At 36.0% G+C, this 23,256-nt stretch overlaps 1 protein-coding gene across 1 annotated transcript in view; it reads left to right on the plus strand.

Annotated features, from left to right (window-relative positions):
- Positions 1–22,061, plus strand: part of LOC133865510 (uncharacterized) — a 32,346-nt gene extending 10,285 nt beyond the window's left edge. The window contains exons 6-27 of the mRNA XM_062301934.1: positions 5,808–5,982; positions 6,771–6,899; positions 7,021–7,602; positions 7,729–8,352; positions 9,067–9,135; positions 9,439–9,552; positions 9,664–9,909; positions 12,049–12,096; positions 12,243–12,389; positions 12,724–12,888; positions 12,983–13,045; positions 13,952–14,062; positions 14,180–14,263; positions 14,353–14,400; positions 16,472–16,546; positions 17,369–17,464; positions 18,699–18,779; positions 19,188–19,259; positions 19,773–19,817; positions 19,963–20,046; positions 20,139–20,242; positions 21,478–22,061. Of these exons, the coding sequence (XP_062157918.1) occupies positions 5,808–5,982; positions 6,771–6,899; positions 7,021–7,602; positions 7,729–8,352; positions 9,067–9,135; positions 9,439–9,552; positions 9,664–9,909; positions 12,049–12,096; positions 12,243–12,389; positions 12,724–12,888; positions 12,983–13,045; positions 13,952–14,062; positions 14,180–14,263; positions 14,353–14,400; positions 16,472–16,546; positions 17,369–17,464; positions 18,699–18,779; positions 19,188–19,259; positions 19,773–19,817; positions 19,963–20,046; positions 20,139–20,242; positions 21,478–21,598 (3,283 nt within the window). The 3' untranslated portion in view covers positions 21,599–22,061. The remainder of the gene's footprint in view (positions 1–5,807; positions 5,983–6,770; positions 6,900–7,020; positions 7,603–7,728; positions 8,353–9,066; positions 9,136–9,438; positions 9,553–9,663; positions 9,910–12,048; positions 12,097–12,242; positions 12,390–12,723; positions 12,889–12,982; positions 13,046–13,951; positions 14,063–14,179; positions 14,264–14,352; positions 14,401–16,471; positions 16,547–17,368; positions 17,465–18,698; positions 18,780–19,187; positions 19,260–19,772; positions 19,818–19,962; positions 20,047–20,138; positions 20,243–21,477) is intronic.
- Positions 22,062–23,256: the final 1,195 nt, after the last annotated feature.

Raw genomic sequence — 23,256 nt, forward strand, 5'->3', positions numbered from 1 at the left:
TGGGCCAATTTATAGGAAGGTAATACTCATCTCAGTAGTTTGTGTGAACCTTGTAATATTCAAATGGTGTTGAGACATGATTTTAATAAAGAAAATGGTGAATTTGTTTTGATTAAAGGATCATAGATACAGAAATGATCAATCATTCTGAGGACAATGTGGAAAGATTTTATAGAGTACTTTATGCTAAAGTAGAGTCTGTGGTGCTTCATCAAGGATCCCTTATTTTGATGAAATGGAATGTAACGACAGTTTTGTGCTGTTATAAAGAAGTTCAAGAGCCATGAAGTATTGGAGACTGCTGGTGTTGTGAACTTGGGGTGAGCCCTATAATAGGGGAGATATTCTTCCGGAATGTGTCAGGAAAACAGTGGAATCAAAGTTGAGTTGGTCTTGTTCATGGATGCAACTTTCTGGCAACTTGCAATGAGTTAGATGCATAACTATGTTCTTGTCATAATTATGAAGCAACCAAGTTCCCCCTTTGTTGTGGCATAGTCCCATGCAATGTTATAAATGAATTCGCTGCCCTGGTTGCCATATTTTATTTTGTTCTTATTTGGTGCACTACATGGATATGGAGATACTTTACTCATCAGTCAATGCTGTCTTTTCTATGTCAGCAACTTAACTAATCTTGCTTGGTGTGACTTTACAAAGGCTTGCTCAAACATTATGTTTGCTTAGTTTAGATTAGCAATGGTCGTGTCTATTTTCCATATTTGTTGGGGAAAAATGTGTTTTGTAGGTTAGGCTAACCATGCACCAAAAGCGTGTCTTGTAACTGAAGCGGTTTGAGCCCCTAGAGCTTCAAATAATTGTTTCATTTTATTAAGTTTCTTTACTAGGAGTTACAATAAGTAATTGGTGGTATGATTTTTAGCTTGGAGAAGAGTGTTCCAGTTAAGAGATATTGAATAAACTGAAAAGGGGAATTTAACACTGATTTTTTTTTTTTCTTCTTAATGGTACTCTCACAAATGTGAATCAGGCATCATTCACTTTTCAAAGAAGCAAGCATGGTTAGCTGATATCATTACAAGTGCTACTCTCATGGACAGTCACTTGGGAAAATATAATTTGAGATGATCATTGTAGCATTGAGGGCTGGGCCTTCCCAAGTAGCCATATTTTGGTGAGGGAACAGTTGTAGATTGCTCCTCCATTTCTCATATGTAGGAACAAATTGGAATTTGTACTTTCAGCTCTTGGAGATTCAGTTAGTTTTGAAGATATTACTTGGAGTGTTTTGTTGGGTGACAAATGTGTTATTGGTGGCATGGCTCTATGAAGACACAATCATGTCTTCCAAATAACTCTCAAGAAATTCAAATTTACATAAGATCTTGGTTGATGCCAATGGAATAGTTAGCAAGTTTATGGTTATGAATACATTCAGCAGGGGGCGGGAGACTACTTAAGATATAATTTTAGTGTGTGATTAGGCACATAGAAATTTATTACTATATCCTCATTTGATCCTTGTCTCATTGGTTCGCATTGACTAGGTTTAAAATGGCTGAGTGTAAGCAGGGGAACTATTAAAATTATTAGCATGCGTTATACTCTTTTTCAAGTCTATCTGATGCATCTCCTAGATAAGCTTTGTGGCCTGGTAGGTTTTGTAATAGAAGAGGCATTTGGTTATAAGCCTGCACTCGTTTGGAAGGATCATCGTAAATGATTGAAGTGTCATTCACGGTACATAAAATATTATATCAAACCTGCTCTTGTATAAGGATCAAGGTATTGTAATGTAGCTAGAGAATCTGCTGTTTTTGCTCCACAACCATGTATTCCATTTCTCCCCTTTGTGGTAAAGTAGTCACTACCTGAGCCACACAATATACTTTTTGACCTATAGGGACATAAACACATATTACATTTGCCCTTGTTGATTGAGAATCGTCTATGTGACTACTGCCTTTTTCCTGGTTTCTCTGTCCTCAATATTGAGGAAATTCTTTTCGACCACGTCCTATAGAGATCATAGTGGCTTGTTTATGAATTAATGACTTGTGTAGAATACTTAATGCATTAAGCAGCGATTTGACCTTTTAAGGTAGACTGTGTTCAGTGCAGGAATCAGAATGGATCTTTTGAATCTCTGATGGATGCTTTATTTGGAGAACTGGATCTATTAGTTTAAAACTTTGGAAATTAGCTGGATAAATGGAATTCTTTCCCTTTTGAATTATTGATATTGAATATGGAGTCATGTTGAAAAGTTGGTGGTGTTGGGGATGAGAATTGAAAGTTACCGGTGGAGTTGGTGGTGGCCATGTTAGTGTCAATGATAATGTCAAGTTGAAGGAGATGGTGGTCGGAGTCACTATGAGAATGATGATGGCGATGATAAGCTCATCTTTTTTTATTTGCTTTGGGTTGTCTAGGGTTATGCCACGATAGGTTATCGATCTGCTTGCTTGTTGGTGGTCCACTTGCCTCTTTTGCTACTTATGGATGGAAAAAAATAACCGGAGCTTTGAGGACGTGGGGAAGACCTCTCAGGAACTTTTATCCTCCTTCTATCATACTCTGTATCTTTGGATTACGGCCTATGTGTTCTCCTTATCTTTTAGCTTTCTTGACTTCCTTATTCGTTTCTCTAGTTAGGCGTTTCTTTTTGTGAACTCCCAAGTGTACTAATGGGTGCCTTATGCTTTTAATGAGATTGGCTTATTACTTATAAAAAAAAAAAAAATTATTTTATTCTATAAACTTATGACCATTTCAAGCTTTATGTGAAGTAATCATCTTGTTTCTTTATTTTTTCCCATTCTGTAAATATTGGAAAAAATTTCTGTTATACTCAATCAATACCTAATGGCTCTTAATTTTTTTTCCTGGAAATTTAAGAATGAATCAAGTGATCCGTAGTTGCTACGTATTACTTCAATCTCTCAATGGTTTCTTATTCTATTTATAGAGATGCTTGCCATGGTTTTATAATGCATTGGAACTTAAAATGAGTATCTTGTATGCTTTTTGACATAATTTGTCTGTAAGAGACCTTTGCCAAGGTGGAGGAGGAAGAGATTAAATAAAAATGCTAAATTCTTCGGGGGCTAGTTAAATGTAATATTGTACCTAATGAAAAGTTGCCTTCTAGATGAGAAATAAGCCTCCTGTGGCATGTAACTGAAAGAACTTTTGATCACAAATCAAATTACAGTTACCCTATATATGTAATCATAAATTGTGGTTAATCTTTGGTTGGTAAGTGTGGCCTCGTTGAACAAAGCTCTGATTGGTAAATTGTTGTGGAGATTTCCTTAGTGTAGTTGCAATGTGGTATGGTTTTTAGGATAGTGGTTGAGATGGCAATGTGGTAAAGGAACTCATCAATTTTTGTGGAGATCCATATTATACAATACTATTATTTTCTTCTTTATGATTGGAAATGAACCTAAAGATTGATTGTTGAGGGTTGTGTGGTGGGGTTGTCACTCTTTTAGTTCGCCTTTGTTCATGAAGTGCTGTACAACTTTATTTAAGTTTTTACTGTGGTCTGCATGGAATTATGTGATTTCATTTGCACCCTGCTTGAGTATTGCGACTTTCATGTCGACCTTTTCTTTTTCTTCTCTGTAGTTTGCATTTGTTTTGTTTTTGGAGTCATATTAACAATTGTTTTGACCCAATTTTGTATGCGTATTTCAAGTATGATTTTAGTATAATGCATTTTACTCATGCAAGGTGATGCGTGAGGCTCATGTCATAACACTTGAGCCTTTGGGTTTTTATATAATTAAGATATTGAAGAAGAGAACAAAATAAACAAAATATAACCACTTTTTAGACATTTTAGGAGTATACTAGATTGACTGGACAGAGAAAAGGCATTACTAATAAGCAAAACAAGAGAAAAGCATAATCAAACCATAAAATAAGTGTCGGCCTCTTTTGTTTTGTTTTGTTTGTTTTTTTTTTTTCTTTCCTGCATGGATGCTGATGAGAGCGACGATCCGTCCTTGGCAATCCTAGATGCCATTGATGAGGAGTTTCATCGGAAAAATATGGTTGCGTGCCAAAAGACCAAAGGTATGAGGGAGCTGTTGAACTTGAAAAGCTCCATTAACTACGGCGATGCAAGTGCACCCTCTCGGCGTTGGAAAGGGAAGGCTCACATGATGTAGTGTTGATTGCCTCATGTGGGTCTTGGGTTTTAAGGGTTTTAGGGTCTAGCGGGTTTGTTGGTTTTTTTTTTTTGTTTGGGCTTGGTTGGTTGTTTCTGTGTATACTACCTATGTACTTAGGGGCGCCTTACACTTTTTTTAATATTTTTTTTGTTACTTATAAAGAAAAAAAATATAGAAAAGTTGTTTTAGAGTGTACTACTCCTGATTTGAGGTGTAAAAAGCAAGAAGGTGCGCCATCGGTGCTTCTTTTGTTTCATGATTTCTAGTTCATTATTACTTCAAAAAAAAAATGATTTCTAGTTCATTATCAAGCCTTAAATTCTATTAGAACTCAATTATCTACCATTTGGACTTCACTAGATCAACCTTGCTGCTGTTGAAATTTTTGCTGCTTAAAATGTATTCGCTTTCTTTTCAATTTCATCTTTCTGCTATTGTATCTTTCTTCCTTGCAACTGTTGAATTTTTGAGAACTATTGCGTCTTTCTTCAAGATTCAACCAGCTATCCTGAAGCTCTCTCTGTCTGTCTGTCTCTCTCACTCATACATTAATCATAACGCACTACAATCTTGTCTTGGAAGGTCCACACACTACAATGTTGCTTCTGGAGGTCCACAATTTAGTTTGCTATTTTTTATCTATGAAATATATACCTCTTACATGGACATTAGTGCATTATCTCTTTTCGATTTTCGGCATACATGGCCTTTTCAAATGCCATTGATTATTATTATTTTTTTCCCGTAAAACTTGGGCAGTGAGATAGGAGTCAGGCATCTGATCCTGAAAAGCATTAAATGACTTTTAAAGTTGTTGGGATGCCTTATTGGGTGTTGTAACTAGGGCACTTTAATATAGCTTATTTTCCTGTTTTCGGTACTCTTACATGTACTGCAACTCATATCACAATTCATCTTGTCTTGAGGTTGACTTGTTGGACATTCCTATCCATCTCGCCTTGCTGAATAGCATACACAATTGAATATACTATGAGATGTATGGTATGCTAATTGAATGTACTATGAGATGTATGCTTGAAGAAGTTGTAATGTCTGAAACTTTTGGCTGTTGTCACAACTCAGAAGCCCAAAGTTTGCAGAATACCTGGCATACAAATTAAGTGATTATGTATCTGAATCAAATTCTATTTAAAACCATTCTAGAGGGTCTTAAAACTCCTGATAGGGAACTTGAGGTAGCTGGTCTTTTGATAGTCATTCAGTAGTATTGAGGTGACACTTTATTTTTACTTTGCGGATTCCTGCAGGTTGTGTTACTTCATTGTCAACTGTCAGTTTGCAAATGTTGATGATGTGCTCAAATTGATTTTATGTGTTTCGAAAATTGAGTTTTCATCTCAAGGAGCTTGGATCTGAATATATTTTGTTGATTCTTTTGTTGTTTGTGTTGCCACTTGGCCCTTATTTTTGTTGTTCAACTGGTGAACACGTGCTTCATCTCATGGTGCTTGAATCTGAAAATGTGTCTATATATGTAGTTGTTTCTTTTCTCTTGCTGTAGTTTGTGTTATTGTTTAGCCGTTGACCTTAGTTTTGCCGGAAATCTTGGTTGCACTTTTCTTCCTTCTGCCACTCTTGGTATTGGATGTTTTTCTATATATATTTTTAATTTGTTCATAAATCTGAAACTCTTTGTTTTCCCAGTCTTGCAGCCATAGCAAGGAAGAGGCCAATCCACTATAGTACTGTTCTTTCTGCTATGCTTGATTTTGATCTAAACTTTGAGACGGTCAAAGGATGTCATGCTGCCAGTATCCAGTATTCCTTAAGAACTGCGTTTTTGGGATTCCTAAGGTGTACTTATCCAGCCATCATAGAGGTAAAATAATTTTTACATTTTTCGTTTTTCTTTTAGTTCCCTTTGCATAAGTTCCTTAACTATGGATTTTCTGTTCCTCTTCATTGTGGATGGTTGAGCTTTAAATTAGCTGAATTATTGTAAATTTACAATTTGGAGTCACTGATGATTTTAGAAATAAATTTTATTTCTTGTTACTGTTTGTAGGAATGTTGACATAGCTTCTTTTAGTAAATGCGGTCTTCGAATTTTCAGTTCAATTCTTTCTTAGCTACTGGAACACTTATGATGTATCTTGTAGTGATGTGAAATTCTAGATTGTCCCTTGTATTTCTACTAGTAGAACATTTCCTATCAACGTGATGCCAGGAGCAGAATATACCATACTTAAAATTGACTTCAAAACTTCCCCTGGCTCTTTTTGTGTGTCTGGACTTTTATTTAGTGGGTGGATCTTTGCATTTTGATCTTAATAGATATAAGCATTTGTTTAGTAGCAAGAAGCTCCAAAATGGGAAAAAGAAGACAGAAAGTTATGTTTCTTGTGCTCTTTGTAGATGTGGCATGCTAGTAAAGGAAAGAAATGGTGAGGCCCATAATGTCTTATGTGGCATGCTGTTCCTCCCGTTTAGGGGCTCTCTTGTATACTTCCCGTGTATTAGGGTTGCGTCCCTCTGCGCTTTTTATTGAATTTGAAATTACTTATAAAAAAAAAATGTCTTATATGATTAAATGCAAAAAGCCCCTAAAATTTTGCTGTTGTTCACCTGGTCTTGCCTGACAAGTTTGGTCTTCTATTTCATTTTCAGTCAAGAGATAGATTGCTCAGGGCTCTCCGGGCTATGAATGCTGGGGATGCTGCTGATCAGGTTATCCGGCAAGTTGATAAAATAATTAAAAATAGTGAGCGCGCTTCACGTGATGCTCGGTTGGGCAAGGTAATTACAAAGTAACTGTGTATAATACTGTAGCAATTTCTTATTTATTGGGGGTGTATAACATTGTAGCAATTTCTTATTTATTGGAAATCTACTCACTGGTTTTTATATTTCTAATTAGGACGATCAATTATCAAGCCAGCTGCCTGTATCAGGTGATCTGTTTAAAAAAAGGTCTTTGCCTTTTGATAATGAAGAGCTAGCTAATGGTCATGAGGCAGGTTCCAAGCGAATCCGTTATGGTCCTGACCAGTTGGCTTTGCCAGTTCAAGTAAATGATGCTGGGCAGGATTCTTCTCTTCTTAATGGAGTATCTCCCACATTGCATGGTCAATTGACTCCTGTGGAACAAATGATTGCCATGATAGGTGCTTTGCTTGCTGAAGGAGAAAGAGGTGCCGAATCACTTGAAATCCTTATTTCAAAAATCCATCCTGATCTGTTGGCCGATATTGTCATAACAAATATGAAGCACTTGCCAAAGACGCTTCCACCTTTAACAAGGCTTGGGAACTTGCGGCAAATAGGTTCTGTAAGTAGCCCAGCCCAGGTTGTTTCAATCTCTGCTCCAACCAATTTTGAGGAATCTTCAGATGTCAGTGCACAAGCACCTCTTTCTTCAACTACTGCAACTAGTTCAACATTGTCTGATACACCTCCGGTCAATAATCTCCCTGCTGATTCTAAACGTGATCTGCGTAGGGTAAACTTCACCAGCTTTTAGTTGCTATTCATGTTGGTGTCTATTGCAACTGTTGAATTTGTTTTAATCCCTTGCAAATTTAAAACTTTTAGATACCTTAAAATGAACTCCTTGTAACTTTTCTAGGATCCCCGTCGGCTGGATCCACGGCGTGTAGTAGCCCCAGTTGGGGCACCTTCAATTTCTGTTGTGGAGGACACTGGGGTTGTGCAATCTGAGTTTGACACTAGTATTTCTTTGAGTAAACCTATTTCACTTGCTGTTACAACCAGTCTTGAAAATCCTTCTACATCTCTCATGTCCAAGATTAGAAGTGAAGATAAGATTGTGAATAGTCCATTGGTTTCTGGCGCTGATCAGCTAACTCCCAAAAAGGAGGTTCTGGATAAAACCGAGGAAATTGACCCAGTCACAGAGGTTACTCCTTCAGATCCCGCACCTTTCCCTGCTAACAAAGTTGATGAGGACTCAGTTGCATTGAAGTTGTCGGATGTTGTAGTGGCAAATGGGGCTGATAAATTGTCTTTTCTAGAATCTGATCAGAATTCTCCAACTGTTTCAAACGCATCTGCATCTGAAGATACCTGTCAGGATTTACCTCTGCTTCCGTCATATGTAGAGCTGACCCAAGAGCAAGAAAGAAGTGTGAGGAAATTGGCAATTGAACAAATTATTGAATCATACAAGCATTCATGTGGGACTGAGTGTAGCCACATGCGCATGGCATTACTTGCACGATTGGTTGCTCAGGTAGGTTATCTTCTAATTGTTCTAATGCAAATAGGTAACTTTTTTGTTCCAAATTTGTAAACCAAGCAAACAGTGGGATGTCATTGAAGATCAGGAAGAATTATGTCCTAAATTAATGTGTATCTATACACAGAGAAACACACACACACACACTAACAAACACTGGCATACATACTTTGTGTTTGGTGTAAATCTATGCACTTTCTCTTGGTAATCGAGTATAGTAGATATTGAGAACCTTCTTAAAACTTAAAAGTTCCATCATCTACTGGAGATTTAAGTTGTAAATAAGGTCCATTGAGTTGTAAACAACCTTCTTTTGTGGCAAGTAATATTGGGGATTAATGAAATTGAAAGTTACTCAAGTCCACGATGCCAGAATGTAATCAATGGTGAAAATGTCAGTTGAAGAGACTAGCTCGCTGAGTTGGTAAATTTTGTGTGTTGATTGGAAGTATGATCAAGATAAAAGTGGTTCTGGACATTGCTTGTTAAACCAGCATGTCTTGTGCCTTTATGATTCTTTGGTTCCAACTGACATGTGCTTAGTCAACTGCACTTGAAATGCTCTGTCAAAGTCAGCGTTCAGCATGTAGTAAAAAACTATATTGAATTAGTAAACAATAGATGAAGCTTTTTATTGTATATCAAAGTTTAATGTTTCGTTCATATGATGTTCATGTATAATTGTAATCTGTCATTTTTTTTTCACAGATTGGTACTGATGATGATGTTGTAACAATGCTGAAAAATCATGTTGTCATGCAATACCAATGGCAAAAGGTATCTCTTTTTGTTTTGTCTGGATGACTGTTCTGAAGTTTTTCTGTGAGTAAATGTTGTTTAGTATGATTGCTGCTATTTGTGGGACAGAAATATGTTACCTCCAGCTCATTTTGTTTGAACTTCTTCTACTTATTCATAAAGTTATTAGTATGCTCCAATGAACATGTATATGGGAAAAAGAAAAAGGAGAAATGGTAATGCCCAAGCATACGAGTATATTTTTAATGGTTTGAACTTTATGTTTGTCTGTTAAGTGATTAATTTTTGAACCATATTTAATATTAGAGAACTGGTTTCCAGGGGCATGAGCTTGTATTACATGTCTTGTATCATCTGCACACTCTCATGATCTTGGATTCTGCGGAGAACTCTTCGGTCGCTGCTGTTGTGTACGAGAAGCTCCTCTTGGCAGTGGTAGGCACCTTTTTAGCTGGTTTAACGTTATTTTCACCACCTATTTCAATATCCTGTTGTTCTTGAACATTTGCATGCCAGTGAGATATATTTTATCCTTTCTCACTGTAGGCCAAATCTTTGCTGGACTCTTTTCCAGCTTCAGACAAGTCTTTTAGTAGACTTTTTGGTGAAGTCCCACTTTTGCCTGACTCAGCCTTGAAATTATTATTTGAACTCTGCTATGCTGATGTTACTGATCCCCTTGGGAAAGATGAACGTGATGTTGAGCGTGTTACTCAAGGCCTTGGTGCTGTCTGGATTTTGATTTTGGGACGCCCACTTAATCGGCGAGACTGCTTGGATATAGCTTTGAAGGTAACTTGACTCGAGCATCTCATAGCATTTTTTGTTTTTGTTTTTTTGTTTTTTTTTTTCTGAGTAAGCATCTCATAGCATTTAATTTGTGGGTTATCGTATATTTACCGTGTATAATGTGTCTGCAGTTAGGAGTTCTCCTGTCCAACATATAGGATATTATTTGGATGCTGAGACTTTCAGGAAAAGATTATATTTTTCTCTTTTAAGTGTAGGATATAGCGGAAGAAGTTATTCTTTAGTGTTAAAACCATTTTTCAGGACCATGTAACAATCTTGATCCTTCTATAGATTCACTTTTTTTTTTGCCAGACTGTCGAATTGCAAATTAATTAGCATCTCTAAAATGCTCTATATCTTTGCCTTAGCTGATGAACGAATCAAGCTTTTTAAATCATACCATGATTAATGATCTAAGATTCTATGTACAGCTTAAAGTATTGGATGTTGTGAAGTTCACTTTCCAGTATCAATAAGTAATGGATCTGAATCTATCATCTGAAGCACTGACTATAAGAACTGAATATTAGGTTAATGATCTGTATTCTCCCTTGCTCATCTAAGTGAGCTTGTATGATATATATAGAGATTACATGATGAGGTTGTTTACAAGTTAACTCCAACTCTAACTCTAACTCTGATACACATCTTGCTAGGACTCTGTTTATTGATACATGTACAACTATAACTCTTCTTCTTATACTTATCTTCTCATGCCTTATCACTTGGATTCTTATCATGAGGTTCACTTGGACTCTTATTCTTGACTTGATCATTACTAAGTGGATGAGAACTGGGAGTCATATGTGCGTTAATACTGACCAGGTGAAATTAGTGTGTCAAATGAGTTGTCCTTGGTATTGACATATCATCATATGATAGCTTAGAACATGCAACAATACTTGAAAGTTCCCCCTAGCCTGCTGGTGAGGTCTGCAGAGGATAGTACGAAAGGCATGGATTAACTCCTGCCTTCATGATTTTCTTGTTCTTTTTGCCCCTACTAACCAAGTGGATTCTCTTGAATACTTTCTGTGTATCTGGGGGCGCCTTACGCTTTTAATGATATCTCGATTACTTATAAAAAAATCTTCTGTCTTCATTGAGGTTGAGGGTGATAATATCCCTAGTGTTGCTTCTTTTTCGGCTAAATCCTAATTTGCTTTGCTTCTACCTGTCAGGCCAGCCTGATTGAACTCATTTCTTATCCCTAAACCGCGGCCTCTCACCTCATTTCATTCTTTTGTTCCTTGCCATTATATAGCAAAAAAGAAGAAGTTGTATTCAGATATATCTTTTTTTTTTTCTTCTTTTTTTTCTTCCTTTTTTGGGGTGTTGGGGGGAGGAGGTAAGCATTGGCTTCTCTTCATTTTCAATAAAAAAGTGAAATGGAAATTGAATTAAAGATTCTTGGGAAGAGCTCTAACTTCAGTATTTAGAAAGAGTTTTCACCACATTCAAATATGGGGTAAGTTTGTTAGTTATTGTAAATGAACCAAAGCTTTCAAAGTGAATGAGAAGATGTTTAGCTTTTCATGTTACTCATGGATTGTGATAAATATTCAAGACCCTTTATCACCTGTTATGTAGAATCTATTCATCCAGACAATTTGTGCAAGCTTTCAACTTGGCAGCTACTTTTGACTTAAATATTTCTAACTTTCATGTTTTTTTCTTGATTTTCTTTTTTCTGCTAGCTAGGTTTTTTCTCTTGTATACTTCCTGTGTACTTGGTTCCTATGTACTTGGTTTGCGCCTCTTGTGCATTTTAGTAAAACGCGTTTACTTATAAAAAGCTTGTTACTCATTGTTTATGTTGAATATTTATTCAGTGCAATGGTCTTGCTGAGCAACATGATGCGGATATAATGGACTTGTTTTGTAATATTATAAACAAAGTGTGTTTTTACGCTTCCCTTTTTACCAAAACGATAAGATATCAAAATTTTCCATAATGTTGCTCTTGAGGATCTCAAATGTAGAGTTTTACTAGTGTCCTCTGGTATTTTGGCCAAGATAAATAAATGTAACACAGAGTGCAGTCCCATTGCTGGGGTGTGCATTTGTTTGTCTTTTGGTTGTGCAAAGGGATTTTATATGTGTAGATATTCTACTAAGGTATTTATTTTCTGCTGGCAGTGTGCTGTTCATCCACAAGATGAGATCCGAGCCAGAGCAATCCGGCTGGTATTTTAACTTTGCACCATATAACCTCCTTGAGTTTGTTGAAATGAAGAAGTTGTCTTCTTCTGGGGATGCAAAAATCCTATTTGATGTCTTTATGTGCTAATAACGTGTCGGTTTTCCCCCTTTTTTTTTTTGGTGTTGGATAGGTGGCAAACAAACTCTATCAACTTAGCTACATATCCGAAAGTATTGAGCAATTTGCAACAAATATGTTGCTGGCTGCTGTAGATCAGCATATTCCAGATATAGAACTTTCACAGTCTGGGTCCACCGAGCATAGAGTCCAAGGGGAGGTATCAAGCCGTTATTCTTTCATTACCTTCCCCTTGTTATATTAATTTTTCTACTTGATTCCTCCTGGTACTTGATGCGTTTAAACTCTGAAGGGTTGACTGATGTGAAAATTTCCACCATGAATCTTGTTAAGGTACTTGGAACACAATGAGTGGATTGTGGGGTTGATATAATTCTAACAGTAGCTATTTAGGTCCCAAGAAAGAAATTTGACCTTTAGCCAGAATCAGTTTGCCTTTTGAGGTTCCGACTAATTCTTGGGATGGGAAAAAAGGGGCATTCTTTCATTTGGTTTTACCCACTGATTTTTTTATACCATGTGGATTTCTTCAGGTTGAAAACCAGGAAACATCCACTAGTGGTTCTCAGGTTTCAGAGCCCAGGACTTCTGAGAATGACTTCACGAGGAGTGCACAATCATTAGTGCAGAACACTTCAACTATGTCGTTAGCTGAAGCTCAACGACTCATTTCTTTGTTTTTTGCTTTATGTACAAAGGTTTGCCTATGTATCTCCATAACTGGTGACTAGAATATATGCTTTGAACGCTTGATCTCTTGGAAATACTGACAAGGGTTTTCTTGCCCTGCAGAAACCCATTCTTCTTCAACTTGTATTTAATAATTACTGCCAAGCTCCAAAATCTCTAAAGCAGGTATTTTTTGTTGGTTGTAATGTTTTTTGTCATGTAGTTGTTGGAACAGACTAGGTTAAGTAACTCTTTGTTAGCATGTCCTTCCAGCGACCTAATACATGAAAGTTGACGTACCTGCATTATGTGTAGCCTGTGTAGCAACCTGACATCTTAGTAATAGCCTCTACTATCTTGAAAAAAGTTGCGAGAGCAAATCAACGGAGGAAAATAAGGGGAAAAAAAGGAACTTATCGAAAATATGTTGGGTGCTACTTGAGTTGGTTCAAATTAATGACCTAGTAAAATTAAACCAATTGTGGACAACTTCCAGACTAAGTTTTTTGGGCCGACTTTTTCCAGTCAGGTTGGTCTAAATTGGGTCTCCAAGTAAACTTACTCAAAATGAGCAGATAATTTTATAAATTAATGCTATATTTCTGCATGATTGAAATAAAATAAATAAATAAATGTTTGTATCTTGGCATGTGTGTGACTCTTGGATGAAACTCTAGGCCTTCAATTTAGTTTATGTCTTCATACCATAGTGCTAAGAATATTAAATCCAATCCATTTGTTTGTCCAACTGTTGGATGCTAGTAGCTCCCTGATGTTAGTTGTAAACTTGTTAAACTGAATAGCATCTCTCTAAGTTTGTCCTTTCCATCTGTTTTCACATAATTTGTTTGTTGGGGGACGGATTAATGAATACAATATTTATGGAAATATTTATACTTCATCATCTATATGCAGTGAAAATTTTGAGCAGTCTTACCAGATTGGCTAGATGCTCTGTAATGTAACTAAGATCTTTTGTCATTACCATTAAACAAGGCCCTTTTTGACAAGTTTGTCAACATAAATGTGATATACATGATGATTATATGTACACTGTCTAACTGTTGCTCTGTAACCTATTTGGATGATCAGGCTTTTCATCGCCATATCCCCATTCTTGTAAGGTCCTTAGGGTCATCTTGTTCTGAATTGCTCCATATAATATCTGATCCACCCAAAGGAAGTGAAAATCTTTTGACGCTGGTAGGTTACTTTCCATTTTTTGTCACAGTTATCTGTTTCAACCTTGAAACTATTTTATTCTCAGATGTCCTATCCTGTACATGAATGATGCTGATAGTGGTTTTGTTTTCTGGCAAGGTGTTGGAAATATTGACTCAAGAGACAACGCCTTCTTCTAATCTGATAGCCACTGTTAAACATTTATATGAAACTAAATTAAAGGTTCTTCTTGTAACTAAAACTTCTTCTGTTTCTTACCTAAATAATTTTTTTGCCATTTTGGTTCTCATGTAGCCTATTGTTCTTTGCAGGATGTCACAATTCTTATTCCAATGTTGTCATCACTTTCCAAAAATGAGGTTTGTTTCAATTTTGTCTTCTTTGTACTATCTTTACTCTTTATGTGATTGCTAAGTCTTGCTGTACTCTTGGTGTGTTATTGTCTAGTTCATTATTTTTCTTTTTCCTTCTTCAAGAAGTGTAGAATTTGGAGTACCTTTAAAATAAACCAGACATAGTTGGATTAGAAAGACTCGAGCTGAACTCAAATCCAAATTGACTAGTGAAATTATATCTTTTTTCTTTTTATGTAAGTGAATAAAATATTATTAAGACAAAAGGGAAACCTCAAGTATACTGGCTGTATACAAGAAATTCGCTTTAGAACAATCTAAAGTTTTAACAAATCAAGAAAATCCCAAAAGAAGAAGAAGGAAGACTACTCAAAGTAGTCATCCAGTTAAATAACAATCATAAAATAAAGTTTTCAGTGTGTTTGAAGATATCTGCGCTTTTCTGTCACACCAAGTGATCCACATCAACAAAGTGTGACAGCATTCCAGACATTGTGACAGCCATATTTTCCACTCAAACAATGAAGCATATCTACCACCTTTTTTTCCGCTTATCATCCAATGAAACTCCAAAGAGAGAAAAGACAAACAACCACAAACCCTTTGCAACAGGACAGTGAAGTAACAAATGATCTACTGACTCCCCCCACTGCAGCAGCAATCCATAATAATAATTTTTCTTTTGATAAGATTATCCAGTCAGAATTTTGCCCATAGACGCAGTCCATGAAAAGAAAAAGCTATCTTGCGTACTACCTTTGCACACCACTTTTCCAGTGGAGGGTACACCAGAAGATTCTCTCAGACTTCCATAAAAACAAAGTGTAGATCGAACTTACCATTTCTATTCTGTCTCTGCACCATCTTATCTTACCATCTACCTTACAGAAATTAAGCATAAAGAAGTGCAAAGAATGCATCCAATTCTGATTCCCTATCTTGAAATGCATGCACAAATCTATGATTCCTTGTTTGATCCACCTCTTCCCTCTACCAACACTTCTTTGTCATCAGGAGTACAGAACAAATCAGGAAGTAAATCCTTACGGGCTACTCACACAACTCATCATGCCAAAGCTAACCATTTTGCTATCCCCCACCACAATCATAATGAAACCATAAAACCGCTACCTCTCATTCCTAGTGCTCTGGCATAGAATACATCCAAATGGGCTTTTCACCATGGCTGATGTCCATTGATTATCTAACTCTCCATATCTCCACCCAATAAGGCGTTGTCAAATGTGCTCTCTTTCACGTACCTATCTTCACAACCACGTTCCAGCAAGGCATGATTGGAAGCGCTCAACTTTCTGACACTCAAGCCTCCACATTTGATAGGAGAACACACTACACTCCAAATGCAAGTTAAATTGTTCAGCAATTCCCTCCCACAAAATCATGTTATGCCTTTCCATTCTTTTAGCTTAATGAATAGCTGTATTGAATAGAGAGAGAGGAAATATATTGGTTAACTTGGTAATTTACTTTTGATAAGAGCCTTCCCTCCTTAGATAGGCCTTCACATTTGATAGGAGAACACACTACACTCCAAATGCAAGTTAAATTGTTCAGCAATTCCCTCCCACAAAATCATGTTATACCTTTCCATTCTTTTAGCTTAATGAATAGCTGTATTGAATAGAGAGAGGAAATATATAGGTTAACTTGGTAATTTACTTTTGATAAGAGCCTTCCCTCCTTAGATAGGTATTTTTTTTCTTCATCCTGTAACTTTCTCTCCATTCTTTCAATGATATTATTCCACACTGCATTAGCCTTTTGAGATGAACCTCAAGGCATCCTCAAAATAGACTCAGATCGAGATCATGTTGAAGACAAGGCTCAATCTTACATTTACGACAGAAAAAAAGAAATGCATCTTCGAGATGATTTTTCATTCACGAGAATATGTCATGTTTGTGTGATTTTAGTGTTTGCATCCACTCCTTAAATATTTTCTCAGAAGTTTTTCCTCAATTACAAAAAAGTAGTTGCATTATCGACTCTGATGTGTTGTTTACTTGACATACGTGTTTTCTTGTGTGTGTGGACTTTAATCATTCTGTGCTAGCAGGTTTTACCTATTTTCCCTCGGCTTGTTGACCTTCCATTAGAAAAGTTCCAGATGGCGCTTGCTCACATACTACAGGTAAATGTGAATGTTTTACCTACGCCATCTCTTATTGTATTTTTTTTTTTCAATTTTTTTTTAACAAAGTTCAAGTATAATTCATAATTGTAACATAATGAAGTCACTCTTATTTTCTACTTATCAATGGACCCCCTGACATGTAGGTTTGTTTGTAGGAGTGGGATCTTCACATATTTGAAATCTTTTCTCCTTCCACATTCCTATGTTATTTTATCAGTTTAATAGTGAGGGAAAAGAATTGATTCCACATTCCTTTGTTATTTTATCATTCTAATAGAGAATAAGACTGAAGTTGATTCTAGTTGTGGCTGGGCTAATGTCAAGGCTCTTTGACCTTAGATTCTTCTTGAAGAGAGAGGGAGAGAGGGAGAGGAAAAAGAAGACTTCTGTTGATTGTAGTTGTGGCTGGGGTAAAGTAAAGGTTCCCTAACTTTAGATTGTTTTTGAAGAACTAGCAAATCTATATGAAGATGTTATGAATAATTTGCTTTTGTTGATCAGTCATGCTTCTAAAGCAACTAATTTCTTCTCTGATGCACTTGTTAAAGCAGAAGTTCAGTCAAGAATTGAAATTATTAGATTGTGCTTCATTTCTTTCTTTCTCATTTCTTCTGACTACAAAAAAAAAAAAAAAAAAAAAAAAAGGAAGAAAGAAAGAAAGAAAAACTTGCATTCCATCTATTTTGGAAGTATGTTAGCATTTGCATTTTTAGCAAAAATATTGATTTTTAATGCTATTAAAAGAAAACATTAGTATTACTCTTTCCCTCCCCTACCTCAAGTCAACAAACATTGAGAGTTCATATCTGTTCATGCCAGGGTTCAGCTCATATGGGTCCAGCTTTAACTCCTGTGGAAGTGTTGGTCGCCATCCATCACATAGTTCCTGAGAAAGATGGCCTTGCACTTAAGAAGGCATGTCTTCTATATTTTTTAGTAATTGTTTTTATTCATCAAGCAAGCCTTAGCTTTCCATATGGTAGAGTATTAAGATATTATATGAACTGCATATTCATATTATGCTCAGCCTCTCTGCTGCAAGCTTCTTCCTTCTGTTCCATCTTTCACAAATAGGAGTTCTATGCCCAAATTTCACCCAATAGAGTCGTCATAGTCTTTTGATATTGTAAAGTTGTTTGTGCTTGTATATAAATGTGAAAGCAATATAAATTTGGGATGACGTAACGGGGTGAGTATGGCACCTATATTGATCAAGTGGGTCACTCACATTCCAACCTCACTACCCTAGTAAGGATAGCTCAAACCCTAGTTCAGCATAAGTTGAGGTTTGTGTGGGTTGTAAGTTTATTACTTTTTTTGCAATGTCTATTGGATTACATAATTTGTCGTAAATGAAAATTAATGGCATGAACTAAAACTTACTATATTGTACGATTCCCAATCCCCATCACTTAAAGGTGACTTTGTAATTCCTTTTTTACTGTTTAGTCCTTTTAGGGTTATACCACTACCCGAATAATGTTTGACAATCATATCTTATCTCACCACCTATATCAGTATCATCTTTTCTTTTTGTCCTTTTGGTGCCACCAAATTCAATTGAATTAGTCTCCTTCTGGTGCTTTAATTCATCAGTATTAAATTTGACAGTGCACACCTTCCCTCATCTGTTGTCAATTGGTTTCACTTCTCAAGATGGGTGTTCGTGTACTAGTTTAATCTTTTTTTCTTTTTACTGTGGCCACTCATCAGTCTTTGTCCTGAAATTATGTTTTCTGTTGACTAGCGTTTTCTGGTTGAATATCCCCAAGTTGTTTTATTGACCTTTGTTTCTTAAGTGCGCAACACTTCAACTATGGGTCAATTTGAGATTGCCTGAAAACTCTGGTCCAGTCTCACTATTGGTTGGGTAAGGTAGGTTTGGAGGTTTTATGGCCCTGCTCAAAATGCAGCCCAATCCAGGAATATCTGGTTTTAACTCTTTTGGAGTGGATCTCTGCAAAATGTTTTGAATTAGCTCATAGGATTTCTGATTGATGTTAATCATTAAATTCCAGTTGCATCACATTTGCTAGTGGTCATGTCACATGTAGATTGTTGTTACAGGCAATTAAGTGGCTGTGCCATTTATGTACTGTGCAATGCATCAATATTTTTTGTTTTTTATGCTTCTGTTTCATGTTATCAGATAACAGATGCTTGCTCAGCCTGTTTTGAGCAACGCACAGTCTTCACGCAGCAGGTCTTGGCAAAGGCATTGAACCAGATGGTATGCGAATATCATATATGATCTAGAATATTATCATCTTCAATTCTTTGTTAGTAGTAATTGTTGTATTTTCAGTGCTTTTTGGTTTTGCTTTGTAGTTCGGCTTCGGCTGGCTTGGGTTTTTGGGGTGTCTATTGTGGTTTAGGTCGTCTTCAATAGGCTTGGTCTATGGGTGTCTTTGGGTTTTGTTGTAGTGGGTGTTTTTTTTTTTTTTTTTTTTGGGGGGGGGGGGGGGGGGGGGGCGGGCGTTTTAGGGTTTTGTGGGTGTTGTTAGGGTGTTTTGTCTTTTGGGCTTGTTCGCTTTCTAGTTAGGTGTTTTCTGTTGTATACTTCTAGTGTACGTAGCGGCGCCTTACGTTTTCAATAAAACTAATCTTACTTATCAAAAAAAAATTGTTGTATTTTCAGGTTGATGAAACTCCTATACCTCTACTCTTCATGAGAACAGTGATTCAGGCAATTGATGCTTTTCCTAAACTGGTAAAGATTTTTTCCTAAAATATGCTATGTTGACATCTTTGTTACTATGGTAATGTCTATGTTGAAGTCATATATATTTTGTTTACAATGTGAAAATATGGACTGTATGTGAAATTTTCACTTCGTTGCAATGAGGATGGTCAGGTTATTTATTTATTTTTTTTGAGGAAAGATTTTCTGCTTCTTTCTATTACATTTCAAAATAATTTCTACTTGTTTTCAGCGGTCAAACCAAAGTAACCAGGTATTGTTTTATGAAGTTTGTGCAAGTTATGGGCCTTTTGGGTGCATCCATCAGTATTTGTGGTCACATACAGTACATAAATCAGTAGTTGGTTATGCTAAATGGGATTTTCCCTCTATTTTTGTTTTTATTTTTTTTCAATAATTAGTGGTATTTGTTACTTTCGATGACATGAAGCATCTCATTGAATATGAATGTGCTATTTGTCTGTGGTAGATACAACTTATAAATGAAGAATAATTTGTAACCATCACGTTTGTTCTATTTAGGTTGATTTCGTGATGGAGATTCTTTCCAAACTTGTGAACAGACAGGTATGCTTACTCAACATAGAATTAGGGTTTTCTGAAGCATACAACCAAAAAATTTAACCATGTGTGCTCTATGTTTTATCAACTCATACTGATTGTTAGCATAATTGTGCTAGATGTGATGTTTATACGTACTTTTTGAGTGCAGGTGTGGAGAATGCCTAAGCTGTGGGTAGGATTTTTGAAATGTGTCTCTCAGACGCAGCCACATTCTTTTGATGTGCTGTTACAGGTATCTTATAATATATATTATAAAGTGTAGAGAGTTCTTCTTGCTTTAATGTATTTTCACTTTAAATTTTTTTTTCCTCGTGTTCTTTGCAGTTGCCAGCACCACAACTTGAAAGCTCTCTGAATAAACACTCTAAACTTAGAGGTCCCCTTGCTGCCTATGCAAGGCAGCCAAGTGTTAGAACCTCAGTACCTAGGTACAGTTTTCTTGGATTTGATCAACTGTCCACCCTGTATCAAATAAATCTGCTAGCTGCTGCCTTTTGCTTTTATATTTAACTAGTGTTTTCTGGTCTTTTTGGAGGCCTTTCCTATGCAATATTGCAAACTTTTAGTTCTTTGACAAGGCTGTGTATTCACAGTATATAAATGAATTATAGATATTTATCATATTTCTTTATTTTTGAATTTATTTGAGGTGTCAGAAGGTACTGTCTTTACCTTTACTGTTGGAAAGAATTTTTCTGGATCATTCTCAATTGAATTGAAATTCATTCAACCTTTCAAAGTTTGGCATATAGTGATATTTGGTCATTAAGTGGGTTTAATTCATGAAGTTCATCACTCAAATCAACTGGAAAAAAGTTAAAATCTAGAATTCCAACCTTTGGTTGAGATTTGGTCCCCGAAGTGTAATTAGTTATAATATGTTTGGGAAAGCCTTAATAAATTAACTGTAAGTGCTTTCAAACATCTACCAGCACATACTGTTTTGTTTGACCTTTTGAATTAGAAAAGATGTTATTATAGATCTAAAGTAGTCACGTATATTATTGTTTCTGTTTGTACATGATTTTTCCATTTAGTACACATCTGATAACGTTCTCCTAATGATTGAGCTGTCAGAGACCATTGCATATGTGCAAAACTGATCATAACATTAAAAACATTAATAATATGGAAGATATGGTTCAAAATTCTCGAGGCAGTAACATTAATACTAATATTAAGCTTTTAGATCACGGGCTCTTTGAGGGTGGGGATAATACTAGCAAAGAGTAAGGTGACTCTTCACACCCATTATCATACCTATGCCACACCGACTGGCGTGACATATTTTGAGTGGCCTCTCATGCCAGTCACTTAAAAAACCAAAAGTGTTAGCCACTTGAAATACGTCACGCTAGCCAGTGTGACATGAAAACTAAATCCATAAAATAAATTGTTGATTCTCTACATATCATCAAGCTTTTCTTCAGCTGCTGAAGTTGTGGAATATGGAAACTAAATAGAAAAAAGTCATGGCACCCTTGGGTATTCTTGTAACGATAATACTTTCTAGAAAATTTATTTGGTTTTTCTATTTAGCTGTAGTGTTACCACGTCAATAAATTAGGTATTCACCTTTGTTTGGTTTTTGTTTTTTTCTTTAATACTCTTTGAATTTTAGTTTTGTATTTTTGGTTAACCTACTGGGTTTGCATTTCGGCAGATCGACACTAGCAGTTCTTGGTCTTGCAAATGAATCGAATATGCAACAACCTCATGTCTCATCATCTTTGCACTCTTCTGACAACGCAAGTTCTTCAGTTCAAGGAGCAACTCCAACGTGATATAAGTAGAAAGCCTGAGGTTTTGCAAATTGACCCTCTGTGTTTAAACCTGCAGTCAACATTGGTACCACTGGTTCCAGTTGTTGGAAACAAATTTGTTGCTCATAGAGCGGCCGATTGCTTGGATATTTGACTGCTGCTGACCTGTTGAACCAACATGAAACTAGACCAGTCCGGTAACGTGGGATCGGGATGACGATTCTATCGCCAAAGGAATCCTCCCGCCTGCAACTGCCCTGAGGAATGTACCATAGTTACAATTCTATCTTATTTCCAATTTCTTTTGTAGTTTCATTCTTTCAAATTTTTTTCAATTTTTTTTTAATTTTCTGCCTCATCTGGGGCAGTTTAAGTAACATATTTTGTTGAGTAGTCGCTTAGAATACAGTTGAGGCTGTCACAGGCCCCTTTGTGTAATATAAGTTGTAATTTTTGATAATTATCCTCCATGTTTTGTGTACAATCTTTCAAATTTTCATTTACATCTTCTACCCTATCTGGGGCAGGTTTCAATCGATATTGTATTATGTTGGGGCTGAGGTGTTCTGCTGCCTCCCCTTTTGAGCTTCAGAAAGGCTTGTAAGAGGTGAGAAAATAAGCCACCATAACAGTTGCACCAGCACCATCTACTGAAGAGGATTTGCCTATTTTAATTCTTAGGAATTCGTGAAAGCTAGATTGTTAGACAAAATTCTCAAGAGCTACAATTTTTATTGATTTCCCAAATTTTATTTTATTTTTCTCACACTTTAGATTCATGTACAAAGAAAATCCCATATTTTAGGTTAGAAAGTCATTTCTCATTACTAATATAACATTTAATTAATTAATTAATTGATTTTTTTTAACTAAGAAAGCAACCACAAAGGCATTTTTAGAAAAATATTTTTATATTTGAGCTTGACCTAAAACTTTATTTTAACATAAAACATTTTTGACTGAACATTTTTTTGAAAAAACTTGGGTTTTTGGTTCTTGACTGGCATTCTTAAATGTTTTGTTGAAAACCTTTTTCAATGTTAGGTTTGCACTGAGAAAGTCAAATTATTGACATTCAAATTCTCGGTGAGATGATTCCGACGAAAGCGGGGTGGCGTTCGGGGTGTATTGTGGTGGATTTAGAAGGGGACTTGCGGAAGAAAAATGTTTTATGCCTTAAATAAAACACAAACCACTTTACAGAAAACAATAGGCATTTTATAGTTCACCGAAAATGTTCTTTAGTTAACCAAGTTTTGTAAGTGCTGCCAAACATTCAAAATAGATTAAAAATGTTTTACAGAAAACATTTTACGTCGAAACAAGTAGAGCTTAAATGAATATTGAAAATGATTTCAAATAATCTTAATTTATATTTTTAAAGATAAGATTGCCTAAAATATATTATTAAGGCTGAAAAGGTAGGAGGTTATTAACTGCCCGTTAACTGTTAATCGCCCTAAACAGCCTAATCGCTAACCGCTTTTAAATGAGGTTAGAAAAAACTACTAACTACCTATAGAAATGCAGTTAGCAGTTATAGAGGTAGGCAGTTAGTGGTTATAGAAGTAGGCGAGTAGCGACTATAACCGCTAACCGCCTATATATACATATGAAAGATTCATTTCTTCTCTACTAATAGCTTATTTATATAGACCTCTAATTCTAACAACTTGAGA

This window comes from Alnus glutinosa, chromosome 4 (genome assembly GCF_958979055.1).
Source record: "Alnus glutinosa chromosome 4, dhAlnGlut1.1, whole genome shotgun sequence".
In the NCBI taxonomy this organism is placed as follows: domain Eukaryota; kingdom Viridiplantae; phylum Streptophyta; class Magnoliopsida; order Fagales; family Betulaceae; genus Alnus; species Alnus glutinosa.